The sequence below is a fragment of the Uranotaenia lowii genome, chromosome 2 (genome assembly GCF_029784155.1).
Source record: "Uranotaenia lowii strain MFRU-FL chromosome 2, ASM2978415v1, whole genome shotgun sequence".
NCBI lineage: Eukaryota > Metazoa > Arthropoda > Insecta > Diptera > Culicidae > Uranotaenia > Uranotaenia lowii.
The window spans coordinates 213293287-213316746 of record NC_073692.1 but is presented as its reverse complement, the minus strand read 5'-3'; the positions used below and the strand labels follow the sequence as shown (position 1 = coordinate 213316746).

At 38.2% G+C, this 23460-nt stretch overlaps 2 protein-coding genes and 1 pseudogene across 5 annotated transcripts in view; 2 read left to right on the top strand and 1 right to left on the bottom strand.

Annotated features, from left to right (window-relative positions):
* The first annotated feature begins 1022 nt into the window (after positions 1-1022).
* Positions 1023-2864, top strand: LOC129742318 (metallophosphoesterase MPPED2-like; annotated as a pseudogene).
* Positions 2787-6600, bottom strand: LOC129742308 (uncharacterized protein K02A2.6-like). Its single transcript, XM_055734191.1, has 5 exons — positions 6367-6600; positions 5862-6291; positions 4713-5600; positions 4293-4439; positions 2787-2929 (listed from the first exon to the last, which is right to left on the bottom strand). Exons 1-5 carry the CDS (start codon positions 6598-6600, stop codon positions 2787-2789), a joined length of 1842 nt encoding a protein of 613 aa, XP_055590166.1.
* Positions 6601-10702: 4102 nt separating this feature from the next.
* LOC129749891 (intersectin-1) overlaps positions 10703-23460 on the top strand; it is a 40100-nt gene continuing 27342 nt past the window's right edge. For 2 of the 4 annotated variants that reach the window (XM_055745013.1, XM_055745010.1), the window contains exon 1: positions 10703-11421. In XM_055745013.1, the coding sequence (XP_055600988.1) occupies positions 11258-11421 (164 nt within the window). In that variant the 5' untranslated portion in view covers positions 10703-11257. The remainder of the gene's footprint in view (positions 11422-23460) is intronic. The other 2 variants (XM_055745011.1, XM_055745012.1) reach the window with 1 other exon arrangement.

Here is a 23460-nt window from a genome sequence, read left to right as displayed (position 1 = left end):
TCATACCGCTTGGGTGGACGAACCACGCGACCACTTCGGGTCTTGTACGACTGATGATCATTGTGTATAGATGTATCTAACATAAGTGGATCTATATCCGGTATGGGATCAACCTCAAGCTTTATATCATAACTGTTTTCACTATCTTCATAGGCATCGAAATAAATTGATGTATTTGGACTTTCATTTTCAACTTTTACAATAACTTCTGGCTCAACAGCCAAGTTTTCTGGAGAAGATTGATTAGGTAATGGAACAATTTCTATCTGTTTTTCATTGTTATTTAATAGCTTTGCTAGATGATCTTCGAACAAAATATCACTAGAGTCAAAACCTGAGTTTTGAGTTTTCGCTATGAATCGTCTATTTCTACGAAAGAAATTTCCTATATAATCTTTAACGACATAAGACCTTTCATTTACAATACGATATACTATTCCATAATGCCATTCTTTTGCGTTTTTTCTAAAAATAACCTTTTCACCAATGTTCAGGGGTGGTAAGTGTTTCGCTGAACGATCATAGTACAGTTTTTGGTTGGCATGTTTTTGTTTCCGCTTCTTCTGAACTTCCTTTTCGTCAATACAATTCCTAATCAGTAGATCAGGAGCAATTGGCAGGTGTGTTTTTATCATGCGACCGAAAAACAATTGCGATGGTGAGTAACCCATGCTTGCTACCGGAGTAGTATTATATTCCAGTAAACGGTATTGAAAAGTATTTTTATCACCTGACTCATAACATCGCTTTAATATGTTTTTCGCAATAGCTACACCCTTCTCTGCCAACCCATTGCTTTGTGGGTATCTTGGACTAGAGAACTTAAATTGCAAGTTGCATTTGTTGGCATATTCACAAAAGGCGGAGGAGTTGAAAGGAACATTATCACAACGAATGATAGTAGGATATCCGTAACGACAGAACATTTTATCGAGGACTTCAATCACATGACTCGCAGATTTTTCGCGAAGACTCTCAGAGAGAATAAACCCAGAATAAGCATCGATAACGACAACATAATTATGCCCAGCGTATTCATAAAGATCCGTACCGATATAATGAAAAGGGTATTCTGGAGCAGCTTGTTGATGTAAAGGTTCTTTTTGTATGTTTCTCGTGAACCTCTCGCAGACCTCACAACTTTTGACAAGCTCCGTGATGTTATTCGTCATTCCAGGCCAGAAAAATTGACACCTTGCACGAGCTAGAGTTTTCTCAATACCCATGTGGGGTGCGTGTAGCCATCTTGCTATGCGTTCCTGTAAAACTGTTGGTATGACCAGTCGATGGTCTTTAAACAATAATCCTTCCTCAAAGTGCAAGCAATCTTTGTATTTATAGAACATCTGGCTTAAATCGTCTAGCTGATGATATGGCGGCCAACTTCTTTTGACATATGAAACAATTCGACGATATTGTTCATCTTTGTTTAGTGCTTCGATATACATCTGGTAATTATCTAACGACAAGCAAGCTCGTTCCGCAAGGGAGTGCACCATACCAGATAGCTGAACGTCGAAGTCGGTGCTATCACTCAAAGGAGCTCGTGACAAGCAATCAGCGATCAACATATCCTTGCCAGGTGTGTACACTACGGAAAGCCCAGGATATTTTAACAAATGGAGGAACATGCGTTGAAGCCTAGGTGTAACTTCATCTATATCTCCCCGAATAGCAAGGACCATGGTAATAATATAACAGAACAATTAATTTCAATGGAACAGTGCACTTCATCGTAATATCCAAATATTTTTCAACCACTTTTTATTTTGAAACCACCGTCATTTTCAAAGTCACCGTGAAGTACATCGTTATTTCAAAATATTCCAATGTTGTCAAAAATATAAAAACCACAGTATAACAATAATTTTCTTGTAACTATCATTGTTACTGTGTATTTCATGGTGAAATTAAATTCCAAACCACAATGAACATTGTTAAACTTTTGCATTGTGTGCCTATTTATAATTTTTCGTGTAGAGTTTTATTTTCACTCCGCGCTCGCGCCATTTTTTAAAGTATTTATCAAAATTTTGCTTAATTCAGTGCCAGTGTTATCGTATATCAAACCGGAAGGATTAACGTGAAAGAAGATATCCATCCTCCCAACGGAAGATCCAACTCCCGCTTGGAAGAAACTTTCTAAATTTCAGCATGCCATCAAAATCGATGCAAAGCCTCCGACTAGGAATGTCCCCGCCAACAAGATCCGGGTTGTTTGTATGTCGAATACACACTCGCTAACCGACCATTTGACATTCCGGATGGAGATATCTTTGTGCAGAAAATTGCGGTCCTCGATTTCAACAATAAGCTGGGTAAAAACTTTGCGTTTCGAACTCAAATGATGATTCTAACCAATCGTATTTATTTTCAGAAAAACTTCCGCATAAACACAAAATGGTCAAAGCGGAAAATCATGAACTTAGCTTCGATCACACCTTCATGTACTCCTTTGAAAATGTCACCGGAGGCTGCTGCAAGAAAACTGGATTTATCATTCTTGACGAAATACCAACACTTGGAAATTCGAAGGTTTGTGAAAGTCTTCTTCATACCTTTCCTTCAATCTCAAGTGATTAAATATGGAATGTTTCATTACTAATTTTTGTTTATTTCAGGAGAGCCGTGAAAACGGAAAATATTCATCAGCAGTTCAGCAAGTGCACCTAACTGCAGGATAATAGCATTGAATTGTGTGGTCTTAAAATGGGTAACCGAAGTTTTGCAAGTGGGCCTTCAATGTGAAGCGCAGCAAAGATTGCCCGGAAAAGTGGGAGAACATTTCAGAAAAGGTTGATATCCTGATAACACATACGCCTCTCGTTAGTCATGGAGATCTTATTTACTACGTGCCGTTTGTGTTGCCATCGACAGATCAGCAACGAATAAAACCACGGTATCACGTATTTGGACATGTTCATGAAGGCTACCAGATAAATTCCGATGGTAAGATTATTTTTATTAACGCTTCTACTTGTGACATCAACACGACAAAATTATCTTCGAGAAAATAATTGAACCCTATACATAGCCCACATTTCTCGTTCTCTTGCAGCTCCCCACAACCAAGTACGGATCTGAGACGATGAACTGACTGACACACTGGTGGTTGCTCTAACCAATGGCCTGAATCATAGAGCAGTTAGAAACCGAACGGCAGATTTGTAGCGAGATCTGTAGAATATCTTCGATCGGACGGCTTGCGAAAGGTTAGAACAAAGCATGGATGGATTGGTCAACATAACTCATGAACAGCAACGGAAAAGGAAAACAAGTCAGCATTACTAAACATGCTACCATTAAGAGTGCGCGAATAGACGAGCATCACGAATTTATGTAGAAGTGACTGGAAACCGCTGCCACTCTATAGATCTAAACAAAATCCTAGAGGACATGGCCCGGGCCATGATTGAGTTACGGTCCATCGAAGCGGCAATACAATTATGTGCCCTAAACACAAATCTGGTAAACACGGAAACCACGAAGCATTACCTTGCAATTCTGGTAAGGATTTTTATCTACAGACCGGCACTAGAAATAAGATTCACGTTGCTATTGCTATCCAAGGTTCCGGATGGCACAATTTGAAAATGTCTTGTTTTTTCAAGCCTTACCATACCAAAGTGTTAAACAATTATAATATAGAATAAAATTATTTCGATTTTTTTTAATTTATCAGTTTGCTAAAGTTATTCTTATTTTAAGGAATAATATTCCTGTTTGGTCGTGCTTTTTAATAAACGTAAAGCACAACTAATCATGAATAAAATTCCTTGAAATAAGTTATAACTTTAGCTAAATATTCCAATCAATAAATAGTTCATAGTAAAACCATGAAACTTTACGGTTAAAACAATAGTTATATACCATAGAAAAACCTTGATTTACATCTTCGTTATAACAATGTAATTAAATGGATTTTCATTGTTTTACTATGAAAAAGTGGAAGCTGTTACCACCATGAACTTTATATTTTTGAGCATCCGAATGTATGGAAAATCGCCATTTTTTTCATGGTCACGCTGCATAACAATACCCCTTTTTCATGGTTATTTTCGCCAAAACGATGAAATGAATGGTCGGAAATTATGAATTCCAATGTGCATTCACGGTATAGTGGACGATAATAAGCATTGTGTAAACCATTAAATTTATGGTTTGTGAATATGGAACTCATGGTTTTTTCACCATACTTTTCTATTCGGGTCGTTTGATTAGTGTTTCTAGAGGCTTGTGATCTGACTGCACTTTAAAATTTCTTCCATAAAGGAAATAGTGAAATTTCTCACATGCGAATACTATGGCCAAGAGTTCCTTTTCAATTTGGGCCCATTTCTGCTCGCTGCCAGATAGTGTTCGTGATGCATACGCCACTGGTCGACCCTGTTGTAGAATGACACTTCCTAAACCATGTTTCGAGCTATCAGTTTGAATTTCTATTGGGAGACGAGGATCAAATAAAGACAATACGGGAGTCGTAGTAATAGAAGACAACAAGTTTTCATATTCTGAGTTGTGATGTTCTGTCCACTCCCAAACAGAATCATTTCTGGTTAAGTTCCGTAAAGAAGCAGTGCGCTGGGAAAGGTTGGGAATAAATTTTCCTAGGTACTTGAAAAGTCCCAATAATCTTAGGACGTCAGATTTGTTTTGTGGTTTAGGCATGTTGATGATTGCTTGAATATACGATTGATCTGGTTCGACCTGACCTGCTGTAATTATATGGCCCATAAACTTGACTCTTTTCGTTCGATACTGTACTTTGGACGAATTGAAACGGATATTGTTATCCCTAGCGCGCTCTAAAACGATTGTCAGTATGCAATCATGCTCAGTAAAATCACTCCCTGCGATCAGAATATCGTCAAAATATACTTCCACACCGGGTATGTCTCCAAACAGTTGAACCATTCTTTTTTGGAACATTTCAGGAGCACTACTAATTCCAAATGGAACCCTGTTCCAACGAAATCGACCAAAAGGTGTCATGAAAGTTGTAAGATCAGAGCTTTTGCGGTCTAATTCCATCTGCCAGAACCCATTTTGCAGATCTAACACTGTGAATATTTGCTTGCCACTCATTCGACATAGAATGTCTTCACCCTTAGGAATCAGGAAATGTTCTCTTTTGATGCAAGCGTTTAACGGTTTCGGATCTAAACAAATACGCAAAGAGCCATTTGGTTTCTCAACAATTTGCATGTTGTTTACCCAATCTGTTGGGTAGTCGACTGGGGTTATGATGTTAGCTTGAACCATTGAATTCAAATCAACCTTAAGACGTTCATGAAGACTCATGGGAATACGTTTTTTATAATGGAGAACAGGGATAGAGTTTTCTTTTAGTTGTATGGTACATGTACCCGGAAATTTACCCAGACCTTCAAAGAGATCGCTGTTACATTTCAACAGGGTATCTAAATCACAGGGGATATTAGTTTTAATACTATCGAGACGAGATACTAAACCAAAGTCAATACACGATTTCAATCCAATCAAGGGTTCACATGCGCTATCAACTACCAAAAATGGAGCTGTTTTAGTTTTACGAGTGTGAGGGTCATAGCAAGGTAGTTCCACTCTTCCATGGATTTGTACTGCGTTAGAATTGTAATCAGTAACAAGATATAGATTGTTTTTATTTAAAGGAATGTTCATATTCTTCATAAATTTCAGCGGGATGCAATTAACGTCTGCACCTGTGTCTAATTTAAAACTTATTGGACACCCCTGAACATGGTATTCTTTCGTCCACCTCAAGCGTTCATTCTCATTCGAGCTGCTATTTGAATTCACTCTATAAGTAAGATTACGACTACTAATGTTTGATTTCAAATCTAAAAAAATCAAGAAATTACCTGTATCGACCCAATTAACACTGTGTACTCCCTTGTTACCAGTTGACTTGGATCCCCGCACCGAGAAGGCTCCTCCGCGGCTGCTGCTTCTGTCGGCACTGGCATTTCCTTGCTGTCTCGTTGATATGCAGAATTCCTGGTAGTGGCCCTGCCGGTTGCATCCCCTACACGTAATGTTCCTTGCTGGGCAAATCCTACGATGGTTTCTGTTGAATGCTTGGCCACAGTTGTAGCATTTCGGTCCGGATCTCGTGATGACAGCCACCTCCCCTGCTGTTTCTGAAGTTTCTCTTGGGTGCTCAACAGTATGAACTACGCTCAGCGGCATTTTGCTGTCCAACAGTTGCTTGTTCTCTGCTGCAGCTTCGAATATTTTGCACGTCTCCACCACCTTTGCCAGTGAATCATTTCTGCCATCCAAGAGCTTGAGCTGCAACATTTTGTCATGGATACCAATGATGATTCGATCTCGTAGCATTCGATCAACATAAGAAGCATGACATACCGCGCATTCGTACTCACAGTAAGCTACTTGAGTGCGAAGTGCTGTTTCAAAATCGGTAAAAGTCTGCCGCTCCTTTTGTGTGATTCCGTTGAACTTAAATGCCTCCATTGCGACATTTCTCTGAGGCACGCAATAACCATCGAACGCCTCGATGACCTGTGCTAAGGTACGTTGTATCTGCTGTCCTCCATCGTCATTCGCTTCAACGCCGCCTCCGGCTGGCGCACCAAACATATCAACATCACCATTGTTCGGGTATAGTGTGTTGTAAATTTCAACTAGTGATGCGCGAGCGCTCAAGAGCCGCTCATTTGAACCGGTTCTTCAAAAAGAACGAACGACCCGTGGCTCTTAAAAAAAGAGCCGCGGTTCAAAAATGAACCGTGACCCGCCGCTCAACACCGATTGAAATATTTAACCGCTACAATATGCAAGAGCGGAAAGTGGAGAGCCGTCCGTTCTTCGAATCAAACGAGTCACGGTTCGTTCGTTCTTTCCAAAAGAGCCGGTTCAAATAAACAGCTCTTGGTTGCTCTCCCATCACCAAACAACCCGCATACTAAAAAACCATATCTCAAACAGTCTTTACGATACATCTACGGCTCCAGAAATAGTGATTATCTCTGTAAACGTAGCCATTAAATAAAACTTTACTTCGACAACGATAAAAACGAAACATAAACATTCATGCGAAAAAGTGATGATATCTGGATCGGTGAATAAATTGTATGAACGATTAACTTCAATTTTTTCTGTAATCGTAAAAATAATCTCGAACCGTTACTCATAGCGTCCATGTCTTATATCAAATTTACGTCAAAATTGGCCAAGACGTGTGTCAGAGATGCCAGATGGTTTGGCAAAAAATCAGCACACTTTTATGATATACTCATGCAAAATACTAATTTATGCAAATGCAGCAAAAAAAAGCCTGCAGAATATTTAGATATTTCTTTATTTTACTTTGTTGACTTATCCAACCTTTCGGTTAACCATGTCGTTCATACGTAAAATATTGAGATGTCAGATGGTTTTTAAAAACCTTCAAACCAAAATTAAAAATGATAATCTCTTTCTAAGAATAGGTAAAACATGTTTTGCTCCCATCCCCAAACAAGTTTGGCGTAAAGAGATCAAGCTTCTTTTGAAACATGGAAATATACCTGCATATCCGCATAATCTCCTTCTTTTGTTTATTATATATGATGCACAAATATATTTCTCAACTCTAACCAACCGAAGAAACATCATTTCTACTAAATATCATATCCATCATATCATTTCCATTTCCTTTTTATCATTTTTCAATGATAAGTGATTTAAATTCTATTTCCTCGAAATTTGCCTATTTCTTGAAGTCATTAAGTATGTAAGAAGGTTTAAAAGCATTTGATCTAAGCTAATAAATCTTTTTTGGTTTTCACATTTTAAACTCATGGTACAATTTAGAAAGATTGGTCTAGTTGGCATCCCTGCCGAGAGTTGACAACTGAAAGAGAAGAAGAATACAAACAAAAACAAAAAATATTCGTTTTTCGCGTTCGACCCACGTTCCGTTCCCCACTCCCGTTTCAGCAGCAACAAGTCCTCCGATTGTGGTCCGGACGGACATATTTTATAGGACAAACCGGAGGACACCAGCGAAGTTCGCAAAAGGTAAATTTTTTTGCCATTACAATTTGTTGAAATATACGAAAATGGTTTTATTTATTTCAGCAACAGGTGCAATGTTACGCTGGAAGCAATGTCCCGTACGATGGATGGATTCGAGTGACCAGCAGGTACGAGAACCCACCCGTGTGCCCGAAATTAGATCTCCTCCTGGTAGAGATGCTAAATGCTAATATGTCATATAAATTGTTGAAGTGATTAAAATAAACATTTATAAAATATAAAAATGGTTGTTTTTCGGCAATAAAGAAAATTTTCTTATATATGCGTGCGTGCTACATTCCCGTGTGATTCAGAGTACGGTATGCATAGCGTTGGAAGAACGTCATATTAATGCGTTCTACAACTATTACTGTAAATGTTCAGTTACAACAGAACCTTAAGAATAACTGTAACAAAAACAGTTTGATGATCAGAATATGTTTTCCATGAATGGTTTTTGAACGTTATCTCAACTGTCCGTAAAACAGTTCTTCCATATAAGTGTTTTAATAGTTTTAAACAGTAACATAACTTAACGCCATATTCAACAGACCGTCGTTTTGGAATTCAAGATAAGTGCAATGTTTTTTATGATTTCAGATATCATTTTCTAAACGTTTTTCTACGCTGTTTCTAATCGTTTTATAACTACTACAGGAATGGTTATGTTACAATATTTTCGTATTCGGGAAGCAACACAAACTGAAGAGCGGAGAACAGCAGAAATCCGTTCGTTCGCTCTCCCGAACCAAAAGAACCGAGGTGGGTGGTGGGTGGTTAAAAAAGAGCTACAGGACGGCTCGAAAAAAAACCGAACAGAGCATCCGAGCCGAGCCGTTTATTTGATCAAATTGAACGGCTCTCCATACTCCGCTCTTGCCGTTCAGATTGTGAACCAGAGTTGAGCGAGTCGCGGTTCTTTTTTGAGCGGTTCTTTTTTGAGCGGTTCTTTTTTGAGCCGTTCTTTTTCGAGCCGTTCTTTTGCGAGCCGTTTTTCGACTCTTTTTTGAACCACCACCCAGCACGGTTCCTTTGGTTCGAGAGAACGATCGAACGGGTTTCTGCTGTTCTTCGCTCCTCAGTCTATGTTACCTGTGATTTGATGGGCGAAGAATCAAAAGCTGCTAATTTGAAGCAAAAGCAGATCAACACACAAAATAGGGATGCGATGTATTCTTTGATTTTTCAGTCATATCTCGTGTTCCGTATACGTATTCGAATACAAAACTAACAAAGTTCAGACACTCGAAAAATGTGAGCCTATAATGTAATTTTAACTTTAATTTGGATAATGTGAGAAAGCTGCTAAAGTGTGTTAGAGATAAATGAACGAAAATTGAGGACTCCAGCGGACATGTTTCTGTGTAATTGAACATGTTTTTTTATAACATTAAAAATTAATCCCGAGTTTATATTCGTAGTAGAAGTTTAATACGTAATGTTGCTCTGAATTTGGCACTTTTAAAAAAAGTTATTTATAATTTTCATTAAAATGCTAGACGTGGACATGACTCAAACTCCTACCCCCCTCTACATGGAAATTTACAAACCACCCACCCCTCCCCCCCACCCCCTTCCCTTAGGTTGACCACGTGGTATGTGAACGGCTCCAGTGTTAGCCGCGTGACACGGTTCATTTTTGAGCCGTTCAAATGAACCGGCTCATTGAATTGAGCGAACGGCTCTGAGCCGCTCATTGAAATGAGCCGTTCTGCCCACCTCTAATTTCAACGCCCCGTCCACCGATCAACCACAAGAATGTGGCGATTTTGTATTGTTCCGGTTGATTGTTTTTGTTGTTTGCGATCATATAGATGTGGAAGTTTTGCTTCCATTTCGGCCAGTCTTTGGCGAGATTCGAACAGTCTAGTGGTGGTGGTAAACGACTGTCTGATGTTGCCATTCTGTTCACTAACACACGCTCACTGATAGAATATGAAAATGGCGTCCAACGGTAACTTTTTTCACAAAAATCAAACCGCAAAACAAAACTCCGGAATCGCGTTATGGGGAACGAATCCTTGGCAAATCTATTGCTTTCGCGAACTTTCAAACGAAACTCACTTCCGACACCATGTAACAAGCATGGGAAAATTAAGGAGAACTCGAATATGCGACTGAATATTTTTATTACGTCCGTACAATTACGCTGCAGATATAGTTCTGACTCGAGCAACATACAAACAGGGATGTACTTAGGTTGAGGGCTGTACAGTGTTGCTGGTTAATTGGGTGATAACTCTTTACAGTTGCCGAGTCTAGTCGCGAGCCTTTAGACCTGAATAAAGGATGCAGTTTTTCTCCAACAGCGTTTCATAAATCGAATCCAGTTTCTAATTGCTTCTGAACAGACCTATTATTTTCATGATTTGCAAATGAACTTCTACTGGAGCGTTTTGGAATATATGCATGCAACGCGTCTACTCAGAATTCATTGGATTCAACCCGTCGTTTGCTTGATTTTGATTTCAATTTTCCAAGGGGGCTTCTGTATTCGTTTTCCAACCTTCCAACGGAACGATTCATTTCTCATAAACACCCCGCAAAGTTGACAGTTAACATTCCAGTCAGCTTACTCACGTATTATCGATGTGTTTGTGTGTTCGGGATGGGAAGACGATTTTTCGGAATGTAAAATCGTATGCGGGAGCAGTGGGGAAAAGGAGAGAGCCAGTGTGTGTCCAACCATGGATAGTAGTTTTTGAGTGTTAGAACGAGAGCTAGAAGTCGGATCGAAATCGGGAAGAGTCCTTTTATTTTCATCCGAAACAAGTGCAGTAAAAATTCCAATTTATCGGTGGAATCGTTCCGTGAATTGTCCAAGGTTCTTGTTCCGATATTGTGGCGAAGTGAATTACGTGTCGGAATGTAGTTAAATGTCCGATTTCTCATCTTTTCGACTCGCTGAAGCAAGTATCTGCTGATAAAGGATAGGTGAAGAAAAAAGGTTCGCTCTTAGCTGGAAAAATAATCGATAATCTTACTGTGTGTGACCTATTAGAACGGAAACGGTGAAAAATCAGGAAAATTTTCTGGTCAGTGTGAAATCTTGGGAGGAAAAGTGCAATTTCAGGTCACTTGATCTACGATTCGACTGGGTTGGCATCAGGAAACACCCTTTCGAGTTTCTTTTAACCAAAAGATAGCAGATTGGTGGCATTTTGGTTCTACTGGAAGCGTACAATTAACACCAGGACAACAGATTCCTGTAACCCATTTGGTGGTCTAGAAAGCGAAAATGAGTGCGGCGGCTGATCCGTTCGTGATTACATCCCGTGAGAGGGCCAAGTACGATGAGCAGTTCAAGTCATTGCAGCCGATCAACGGAGTTGTGACCGGTGGCCAGGCCAAGGGCTTTTTCCTGCAAAGTCAACTTCCTCCGCTGATTCTGGGCCAGATTTGGTAAGTGTGGGTGGCTTTAAAAGATGGTTGATTGACTGAAACTTATCACGGGTATGACGTGGAAGAAGCCAAGGGAGGAGGGAGGTTTCACAGTTTTGTGCCTCTTTTTTATTGTTGCACAGATAAGAAAAAAATAAAACATTCGCATTCTGTATGGCAAAATAGCGACGACAAGAAGATCCGTCAGTCAATCCATCAATTCATTTGATTCAAAGAATTAAACGTACATGGAAGTGGTCATAATTGAAACCAAACTCTATTTTACTTTCGAGCAGCAACGTTGCATAATCGATCCTGGATCACCCATTCCAGCTGAATGTTTCTGTAAGACCAGTCAGTGGTTTCAAATCATAACTATTTTCTCTGTAGGTACTTCGAAGTCGAAGTACATCAGCGGTTGCGATTTTGAGAAGAGCAGAAACAAGATTATTATTACATTATTACATTCAATAAAAAAGGCATGCAAACCTCTGTTTCTATGAGCCATTGAAAGCACATCTGTTCAATTAACCTAATTTTGTTTATGTGTTTGATCATTGGAATTTTAACATCTATTAGGTCATTCATCCGTCCACGAACCTAAGATTTTTATCTCACTTTTTATCAAAAATTTAAATTATACAATGTTACCCCAGTTAATCCCTTTTCCTTTCCTATAATAAGATTTGAATTAACTGTTGAGTAGTCGCGAAGATTACGGCCCCCCTACTAACCCAAAGTTTGGAAAATACACATAAAAACTTTATAAGTAAAATTCCTTAATAAAACCATTTGTTAAAAAGAAATATACAAGGCTTTACTTTAACGTAAATAGTTCTGGTTTTTATACTGGCTACAATTGGGTAATGATTTTTTTTAACAATTGCTTTATTTGAAACGGCTCATACCTTAAGTCTTTAAGGAGCCAAAATCGGTTTTGTTTGTTTACAATTGTTTGCTTAACTTAAAACTTTGTGAGAGAAGAAAGGAAGATAGAAAGGTAAATATGAAAATAAAAAAGGATTTTAGACGAAGATCGATTGCTTTTTTTAAATTAAAGGTAGATTTCGAATATGTAATCCAAATCTAGCACAGCTAGAACATCTCTCACTGGAACATTAGGTGGTTTTCCTCGGGCCCGAAGGGAGTCTAATAAATTCGTTCTGGCGACAAGATAGACCTCACACGATCAAACAATATGCTCGATGTCATGGTAATATTGGTATTCAGACGAGAGCCTTAGAACAAACTACCCTGCTTGGCAGTTAGAACAGGATTGAATTTATTTCTAATGGCATACTTATAACTAACATAGAATCGCTTAGGTACTATGATCTGGACGTCAACAGAGCTTAGACTATCCGTTACAATATAGTAGTGCCCAACAGGCCGTGAGACGATGCTGTCCAAGGCCCGGTTTGTTTGTTTGTTGTTGAATTATAGAGACTTTAAACTAAAAGTTCGTTCATCTCTTAGTTAACTAAACTTTTTCGAGCATGTCGATTTCTTTAAGGAATATGATCACTAAGTTTTCCATTTCTGTGTCGTTGCACAGTATAGTTCTTATTGATGTTGGTAGCTGCAATCTTTTTCTTATATCGTCATATTGACGACAATTCAGCAGGAGATGTTCCACGTCAAGTCGCATGTCGCATATCTCGCATTCAGGTGGGGTGTCTTTGATTTTTCGACAGAAAAGAAGACGTTCGTTGCACCATGTTTGTTGCCAGGCATGTGAGATTGATGATAAAATCATTTTTCTTGCATCCATTGCCGGTATCTCTTTACACCAGAGACGACCAGTTCTTCCTCGTAAAGCTAAACTATCAGCATGTTCATTTCCTTTAATGCCCATGTGGCCTGGAATCCAGCAAAATGTTATGTTTCTAACATTTTGGTTATCGATAAATTGTACCCAAGGATGAGTTGATTTGCCATTTTCCAATGATTTCAAAACACTTGCTGAATCGGTAAAGATTATTGCGGGATCAGTGCTCTTAGTCGCCTGTTCTACAGCGATGCACAATGCTGCTGCCTCAGCAGAGAAGATTGAGCATGCAATAGGAAGACGATAGTAAAGTTGCTTTTGTGGACCTAATATTCCGAGACCAACACCATTTTCGGCTTTTGAGCCATCTGTCCCAAGGCCAGGTGAATAGCAGCTAACAGTGACTGGAGATTATAAGAGGCGCTTGTTGTTTCGTAGAAAACTCCAAATCCCGTTTTATCCTCAATTAGAGACCCATCGGTAAAGTACATTTGGTCAGCATCGACCTATCATTATTTAGCTTCGAAAATTCTTGGAATCAAAAGTGAACGATGCGGATCCGGAATTCCACGAATTTCCTGCTGCATGTTATGTACGCTTTTAAATCAGGAACAACTATTATCCAACTTGGAAATTAACTTTAACTAGGGGATTTTCAATACAATATATAAAATACACTTTTAGGATGGCTCCGTTTATCGTCACGGCTAAGATCAGAATGATCGTTTATTTCATTTCAACTCCGATCGCACATCGATCGGATGAGTAGAAGATCTCGTCTAAACGAGTGATCATTGTAAATCATTACAGTGCGTTATGCATTTATCTGGACACTTCAGTCCTCCGTTTTTTAGTGTAGGAAGTTTTACGGATCGGAAACAAATATAAATACGGATTTGTTTAACAAACGTTTAATGCGTGTTTCTCTTTGTAATGGCTAGAGAACAATGACGAATTATGCAGAAGGCGGAAATTAGGTGGCGCTCCTAGTGGAGCCAACTAGAAGCTTGTTGCAGGGCTGGTTTCAGATGGTGATGACCCGAGCAGAAAATTTCGACTGCTACAGCTCGGCCGTCCTGCTGCTATCGCCCTCGATAGTCCAACTAAAGAATCATGTTACTGTCTGATGACTCAAAACTAAACAAAACCGGTTACGAAATAATGCATAAGACTTTCGCCGAACGAAAGCTGTTGGAAACATATTTTATCTTCGATTATTTAATGCAAAACGAACCTCTTCTGCACATAACATTAATCCTCTTCGGGAAAACCTAAGAAATCAGACTCACTACTCGAACATTCTGACCTTTGCCGGTAAAGTCTTAAATTGAGAGGATCAAAGGTTCCGTCGAAGTACGTACTTGTCACCTGATATCCGTCCATGTCTGATACAATATATCGATTGTTATCGAGGACCTTGCGAACCTGATATGGACCCCTAAATTTAGGCTTCAGTTTACTATTCTCGCCTGGTACCTTAACGGTTCTAACAACTACTAAATCACCTACTTTGTATTTAGTATTCAGGGCTGGTAGCGAGTCACTTTTTAGTGACTTGGTCACTTTTTTTGGGTCAGTCACTTAAAAGTCACTTTTTTCATCATTTGGTCACTAAAGTCACTATTTTCAGAAAAATGGTCACTTTTATCACCAAAAGTCACTTTTTTCACCGAAAATAAACCAATGAAAGAGTAGTTTGAATTGTTAATATTGACGGTAGTAACGGTTAATTACTTGATCAGTCAGTCAGAAATTTTTTTCGCCTCCGGCGGAAATTCGGAATGAATCACCCTTGGCTTGAGACATTTCGATTTACGACATTGTTTGACGTTCATGAATTGAAACTAACTTTGATTGTAGATTTTAATTTTTTGTTCAATCAACCTTTTGTATTGGAAATCAAAACTTGATATACAAAAACCCTATCTCGTCTTTAGAATGGGTTTTTATTAAGAAGTGTAACTACGATTGAGATTGAAACGAACCATATTTTACTAAAAAAAATCTTTTATGTCATAACAAATGTTATGTTGATATGAAATATTCTTTAAAAAAGAAATTTCATACCCAATTTTATTTCGTGGTTTTTGTTCTTCTAAATACTGAAAAAAAGGGTTTTAAAAATTTACACAAGGCCACAAAATTTACTTTTTTCTTAGGTGCAATGAATTTAAACGGAAATTTCAACTAATTTGGGTTCCCCGAATCTAAATATGTATGCAATATTTCTATCAGCTTGTGTTATTGAAATGACTTTTGAAATAATTAAAAAAATTGTAGAGAAATTTCTGCACTTTTTTTTTACAAAAACTCAAATCAAAAACAAATTATTTAAAAATAAAAGTTTTATATGAATTGATGAGCTTTAAATAGTATCAAGTTTTTTTACACTTTCTGCTGTGATGTCAAAAATACTTGTAATGACATTTTTCCATAATCAATTATCTATCAATGTTTGATTTTACTAGTAATAAACTCTTTATCCCCAAAACTAAATATGCTCGGCCGAATTTGACAAATTTTCTAGCTTAGAACACTATTTACCACATCATTAATTTAAAAAAATAAGCACCAAAATGGTTATAGTGAAACATGTTTATTGAAAAAACTCTTCCTGAAATGTTTTTAAAAACTAATCTAATCTAACCTAATCTTTTTTATTTTCATATTGTTTTTTCAATTTTCAGATAAATTTACCGAATTTTACTGTACAGTTTTTTTTTTCAATTTTCTTATCAACTTGCCGGATTTTTTTAAATCAAACTTTTTAAATTTTTAAGACATATTTTTAATAATTGTTTCCTTGTTTTTAAATTCTGAGTTTTTGTGTTCTTCAACCATAAGCCTTTAACTCCAAATTTTTAATAATAAAACGTAATTTCAACCTTCTGTCCTTTCAGGACCCAATATTTTAATCAAAAGAAACAAAATACTCAGAGCTTATAATTTTAAGCTTAAAAACCTGCGATTGAAAATTTAAAAACTTTTTATTAATATTTTTTATATGAAATGATGATTTATGGATCGATCATGATTTTTAAATTAATCTAAAAAGTTTTAAAAACTCTTCTTAGTAGCAACTTTCAAAATTAATTTTAATACGCAGTGTTTGTGCTTTCAATATTAATAACAAGAGTTTTGAACTCATTATTTTTAATTTTTCATCAGTTTTTATAATTCACGTAATTACTCATTTTCTAACATTTCTTTGTCAGTGTAGTTGAACATGAAGTTATTTTTTAAGCTTCAAAAATAAAATTTTGATAACTGGAGAATTTTACTTTTTTAAAGGTTTTATGTCGGGCCTATATAACTAGCACTTTTAAAATAATTATAAATATATTCTTCTTTTATCAAATTAAATTAAATCATCGAACATTGAATAAATTCTGTTCAAAATTGATTTCTTATTCAGTAATCGGTAATTCACATTTTAAATCGTGATTAAATATTTTTTGTTCAAATTAAAAAAATACAGCGGAATTTCTCACTAAACTTCCAGTTGAAAATGAGGAAAAGAATTCCAAATTTAGATGAATAAAAATAAACAATTATTATCATTTTCCTAACATCTATTCATGGTAAGTTTTGTCCAAGATTGGATATTTATTTTAGAATTCAGATTTGTTTAATTTTAAATTTTCTAAGAAATTCTTTAGAAACTAATTTATTTCTTACTTTCTTGACTTATCGAAAATTTGAAACATTCATTGTAATATGTTTCCAAAATTTTGTTTATCAGTCTTTTTTTTAGTTTGTGTGTTGAACATGAGTGACAAACGGTGTAAGAAAACCTTTTCCTTTTCAATTTTTTATTTGTTGTATTGTTATTTTATTATTTTTATCTAAATTTGAATTTCGAAACCCAGCCAGCCCCCCCCCCCCCCCCTGGACGGGTCCTTCGCACGGGCCTGATTTGGTCACATTTTTTGTAGTTCAAAGTTACTTTTTTCGTTCAACGTAGTCACAATTTGGTCACTTTTTTCGGTCCTCAAAGTCACTATTTGGTCACTTTTTTTCAAATTTTGGTCACTAAAGTCCCTACTTTTTCATTGTCAAACCGCTACCAGCCCTGAGTATTGTACCGACATTTAGAGTCATACTTTCGTTTATTATATGCTTGCAACTGTTTAATCTTTTCTACTGCTTCATCTCTTATTTCTTCTAGATTACGATCGGTGGCTTGATTCAAGTTTTCTACGAACGATTCAAGATCTGTATCTCGATACAATTTCTGCCTAACACCGAATAGCAGCATTGCAGGCGTATTATCGATTGCGCGATTGTACGAATTGTTCAATAGATATTCGGCTTCAAATAGCACGAAATCCCAATTCTTCTTTCGTTCTTCTACAAGCTTGGCCAACAAAGGGACGAGTACCCGATTGTAACGCTCTATTTGACCATTGGCCTTGGGGCAACCTGTAGCTATTAGTACGTGTTTAATACCCTGTATTTCACAAAACGAACCAAATTCTTTAGAAGTAAACGCGGTTCCGCGGTCTGAAACAATACGGTTAGGTTTCGAATAATGTTGCATGTAAGAACGTAAGGCTTTAACTGCTTCGATTGTTTTAGTCGTTCTCGTCGCGTAGAGTTTTATAAACTTACTGAACCCGTCTATAATAGCGAATATATGAACGTTTTTCGATTTCGTTGTTTCAAGCGGACCTAGATGGTCGATATGAACGGTATCAAAAGGAATATTTCCTTTTTCGATATTCTGTAGATAACCATCATACTGTTTATTCCGAGGATTATATCCGATACACGTTACGCACGATTTACTATGAGCTAGTACTTTATTCTTCATATCCGGAAACCAAAATAAACGCTTTATCTCCGAACAAACTTTGTCGGCACCGAAATGGCCCATACTGTGGTATCTGAAGATAACCGAATCTTCCATGGTCTCTGGAATATACAACAACAATTTATTTTTGTTATCCTTCCGGTATACCAAATTATCTCTGACTTCGTAGTCCTTAAGTGAACCTTCCACGACGGCTGACTTAATCTTTAGAATTCTTTGGTCTTGTAGTTGCGCGGTATAAAGTGATTTAGAAAACAAATCATCTTCGGTCGGACTTCCGTTTCCGAGTAACAAAATATTAACGCGGCTTAGAGCGTCGACATGTCGCATACGATCTCCCGGTCGATGTACTATCGTATAATCAAATTGCTCTAAATACAAACTCCATCGAGATATCTTTGCGTTTATATCTTTCCTTTCTAAAGTCTTTTTCATGGCATCACAGTCGGTGACGATTCTAAAATTTAACCCGAATAAATACATACGACATCGTTTCAGCGTATAGACCACGGCTAGGGTCTCTAACTCGAAGCTATGCAGCTTTGATTCCGCGGCGGTTGTTTTACGACTGTAAAAGAGAACCGGATGGAACTTATTGTCGTGTTCCTGACGTTGCAATAGGATTCCTCCAAATCCTGCACTAGACGCGTCCGTATGAACCTCAGTCTCTAACATTGCGGAATAAAAAGCGAGTACCGGTTTCGAAATAAGGCTAGCTTTCAGCTGATCGAAAGCAGCAAGTTCTACTTCACCGAATTTAAAAACAACGTCTTTCTTTAATAACGCGTATAACGGTTGAGCAATCGTGTTGAAGTTCGAAATAAACTTCCGGAAATAGCTAGCGAGTCCTACAAACCGATGTAGTGCATGGACATTCACGGGAATAGGAAACGATTGTATCGATTCAATGTGACGATCGCTTGGTCGAATTGAATTAAATGTAATGCGGTAACCGAGGTAATCGATCGCGGTTTTAAGAAATGAACATTTTTCTAACTGGAGATGAACATGGTTATCGCTAAGCGTACAAAGAATCAACGTAAGCATTTCAATGTGCTCTTCAATCGTGTCACTGCTTATAAGTATATCGTCAATGAAAACAGTTATCATTCCGGATTTAATAAACTTGTCAAGGACTTTATTAATATAACGAACAAACGCGGCTGGTGAGTTAGCATATCCGAATGGTAACTTATTGAACATATACTGACCACCGTCGACCACGAACGACGTGAGGTGCTTCGAATTTTCGGCGATATCGACATGGTAAAAACCGTTCTTAAGATCGAGGCTACTAAAATATCGTTTATCTCGCAGTTTTAGCACCAGGTCTTCTATGACCGGCATCGGAAAATTATCGCGTTCAACCAACATATTCAGCGGTTTAAAGTTAACGCACATTCTATACGAATTGTTTTTCTTCTTTACTAATACTACACGGCAATAATCATTAGCGGTACTTTCGCAAATAATTCCTTTCTGTAACATATCGTCAATTATCTTCTTCAGCTCGTTTTTCTCAAAAACGCTTAAGCGAGCTGGACTAACGGTAAACGGTTTATACTCTTTGAGTTTAATCTCTACTTCCATTTTTACTAATGGTTCAGAAGGTTTCGAACGATCGATATAATGATCTTTAAATACGGTTTCAATTATTTTTTTGGACTTGAATGTCTCGTCGTTGTCTCCTACGTCTAGGTCAACCTCGTTATCCTCTTCAATAACTAAAACTTGGTCATTGGAATTGCCGAAGGCTTGGATCATAAGTGCTCCTTCGTATTCTGACTCGTTGGTCTCCCTCCGAAAAATAACGCCAGCGATGCAGTTGCTGTTCGTAAAATCGCGGCCTAAAAGGACATCAACATCGTCCGAAATAGTTTCTACTGGAACGACAATTAAATCTACTCCAAAAACGCGATCTCCAACAACAATCGAACTGCTAAAAGACCCGTGCATTATCAAACGCGAGCCATTGATACCGGTGATATCGGTTGGCGGAATATCGAGAGAATAGTCAAAATCAGACGGTAACACAGACCCTTTAATCAGACTTACCGGTGATCCCAGGTCCAGGAGTACGTTGAACGTGGTGCACCGATTCTTGAAGAGAAGAGTTGCTCGCCGGCGACTCCCTTCGTCGACTTCCAGAAAATATGGCTCCATTGCCACATTTCGGTTTTCGGTTTCTCCATCTCGGATGAAGTGAAGTTGATTGGTGTAGTTGGGCTTCGTTGGTGTTGGTACGGCTTGGGAATAACAGTCGGCAGTGGAATGGCCAACTTTTCCACATTTCGAACATCGGATTTTCTTTTGGGGCAAGGGACACTTGACGGATAGATGCCCTTCTTCGTTGCAGTTGTAACACCGTCGTACTGGCATTTCCTTCCGCTTATGCTCTTCGGGACTTTCTGGTTTGATTGAAGACTGTTTGGGGTACTCCTTTCGCACTTGGAGCGGCGGTCGGGTGTTAACCACGGCTCTCATTCGTAGGTGTCGCTGTAGGCAAGCGATAAGATCGGCAATTGTGTCCAGTTCCTTGGTAACCAAATATTCCTGGAGCTTGTCATCGTTGATGTTTCGGATGATGTACGAGATAATAGCCTCTTCGGATAAACGACCTTCTCTGGCTATTTTCTGCATGTCGTACACGTAGCTCTCTTCGTCTTCGTCTCGCTTCCGGATGCGCCTGGCCATTTGGAAGTGAACGTCGGCTTCGTTCATGCGGCTCGGGAACGCTTGGCAAATCGACCGTTTGAAGTTTTCCCAACTGAGCGCAGTTTCGTCTTGGGCCTCGAACCACTTCCTCGCTGTTCCGGTCAACCTCGAGTGTGCGTAATGTAAACACGAGCGATGTGACCATCCGTAGATTTGGGCGAATCCTTCAATTTTGCTGATCCAGCGGCGGCTGCTCCCGTCTTTACCATTGAAAGCAGGAATTAGGCGTTCAACTTCCAAGGGGTGAAGAAAAGTTTCTCGGTTGGAACGACGGGTACGGGAACTGTTCTTGCTTGCATCCGAAACGGCGGAGCACGGAGCGGAACATTCGGTTGCGTCGCTTTCCTCCTCGACGGTTTCCTCCTCCTTGAAGTGTAACACTTTCTGGTTAATCGGGCGGCTTCCTTCCTTGATTGCTGGTACAAAAGCGGAGGTTGTCAAACTAGTCGTAGATAAACGTTGCGATCTAGTTTTCCTCTTCACGGAACGCTGCTTGTCGTTAAATGGAGTTTCGAATCCATTTGATGACGACATTTTGTTTCTGCTCAAGATGGCGGATGAGCACGTTTCGGCTTGTCGAACAGCCAAAGGCAAAAACGGAGAAAAATAGGAAAAGACGGTTCCTCGGTTTATCGGTCTCGCGTTTTTACTTATCGGTCGCGACAATCCGCGGTAATCCCACTTCTGATCTGTAGGAAGTTTTACGGATCGGAAACAAATATAAATACGGATTTGTTTAACAAACGTTTAATGCGTGTTTCTCTTTGTAATGGCTAGAGAACAATGACGAATTATGCAGAAGGCGGAAATTAGGTGGCGCTCCTAGTGGAGCCAACTAGAAGCTTGTTGCAGGGCTGGTTTCAGATGGTGATGACCCGAGCAGAAAATTTCGACTGCTACATTAGTAAATTCAATATTAATAAAATTATAACTTTTAAATTCATATAACATTTTTCGACAGCATGGGATTGCTACTTTTCTCTGCTAATTTCTTCGAATACATTTCAATGTATGCCACAGCACTTATAACTCTTGTATGGATCGACTTGCTGGTATTTAATTCAAAACCTTGGGAATGTTTACTGGGCTTCCTCTAGACCGCGTCCAAACAGGACTGCGTATTGCTACGAAGCGCTACACCGTCGTTGCGGATTGTGTATCATTTTCAACTGATTACGATGTGCCATTATGACGTGCGTACCCAAAGTGACCTGAAAGATATTAGTAGAATATCTTTTTAAAAATACAGCATTAAACCATTTGGGTATTTCTTTTCGATTCGGATTTAGGTATAATAACTTATCCCCTGCCACCAGCTTGTCAAAGTTGTCAGGAGATGTTTCCAACCTGTAGTCAAATAAATTATCTCTTACAGGATGTTTTCCCAAATTTTGCTCAATTTTTGTTTTAGGATTTATAAGATCTAGAAACATTTTTGGCTTATAAAGAAATATCTTTTCTGACGGGAACGCACCATCCTCCATAAGACAACTGTTTCTGTAGTTGATTAAGAACAAGTAAATTTTATCTTCCAAATCTATATTTTTAAATGCAGGATCTAATAAAAACTTTTTTAATACGTCTTTGATAGTTCTTACCATCCGCTCGGCTTGTCCGTTACTGGTCGGATTGTAAGGCGGACTTTTGAGCACTCTAATTTTCTGTCGCTCTAAAAAATGTATGAATTCCCGTGAATTGAATGTTGGACCTCCATCCGTGACAACCATGTCTGGCAATCCAAAACGAGCAAAAAAAAGCACTGAACTTTTTGTTAACTTTTTGAGCACTTGTGCTATAATTCATAATTTCCACCTCCAGCCATTTAGAATAACTATCTACTATTAGCAGAAACGTTTTCTTTTCAAAAAAGAAAAAAATCTGCATGCACTCTACTGAACGGTCGCTTTGTTGGTATCCAAGAAAATATTTCTTTTGGTTTTGTTGCGACAGCCATCGTAGCACAGATATTGCAAGATTTAACCAAATCTTCAATGTCCAAATTCATTCCTGTCCAATAAACTGTGCGTCGCGCTAATGTTTTCATCTTAATTATTCCCCCATGATTAGCATGTAATAGTTTAAGGATTGAATATCTCAAAGCATTAGGAATAACCACTCTGTTTTCAATAAGTAAAACATCGTCTAACACTTCCAGCTTCTCCTTTTGTGAGTAAAAGTTCTTAAATTTCACCTGATTTAATTTTGGCCAACCTGTTTCGACAAATTTTATAACTTCTGCTAAAACTTTATCATTTTTAGTTTCCTTCGAAACTAAAGTGAAGTCTAATGGAAAGTCGCTAGTGAAATTTAAACTGTTTATATGTTCTTGTGTTAAGCTGTTAGGTACTTTCTGATCAAGTGGAAAGCGACTACAAAAATCAGCATTCCCCATTTTCGAAGCTGGACGATATTCGATATCGAAGTCATAAATAGAAAGCTCCATTATATATCGTTGCAGCCTAGTTACATAAATTGAATGTTTTCCTTCTTTACTGGAAATTCCTATCAGCGGCTTATGATCGGTAAAAACCTTAAATTTTTGCCCGAAAAGAAATTTATGGAACTTCTTTACTACACAAACCAGAGCCAGCGCCTCCAAATGTAATATTGGATATTTTTTTTGAGCAGTGTTTAGAGAAAAGGACGTAAAACATATAGGTTTCTCTGTTCCATTAATATTGTGAGCTAATACTCCTCCTAAGCCATAGGATGAAGCATCGGTCACAACTACCAGTGGTTTACTGGGGTCGTAGAACTCAAGAAT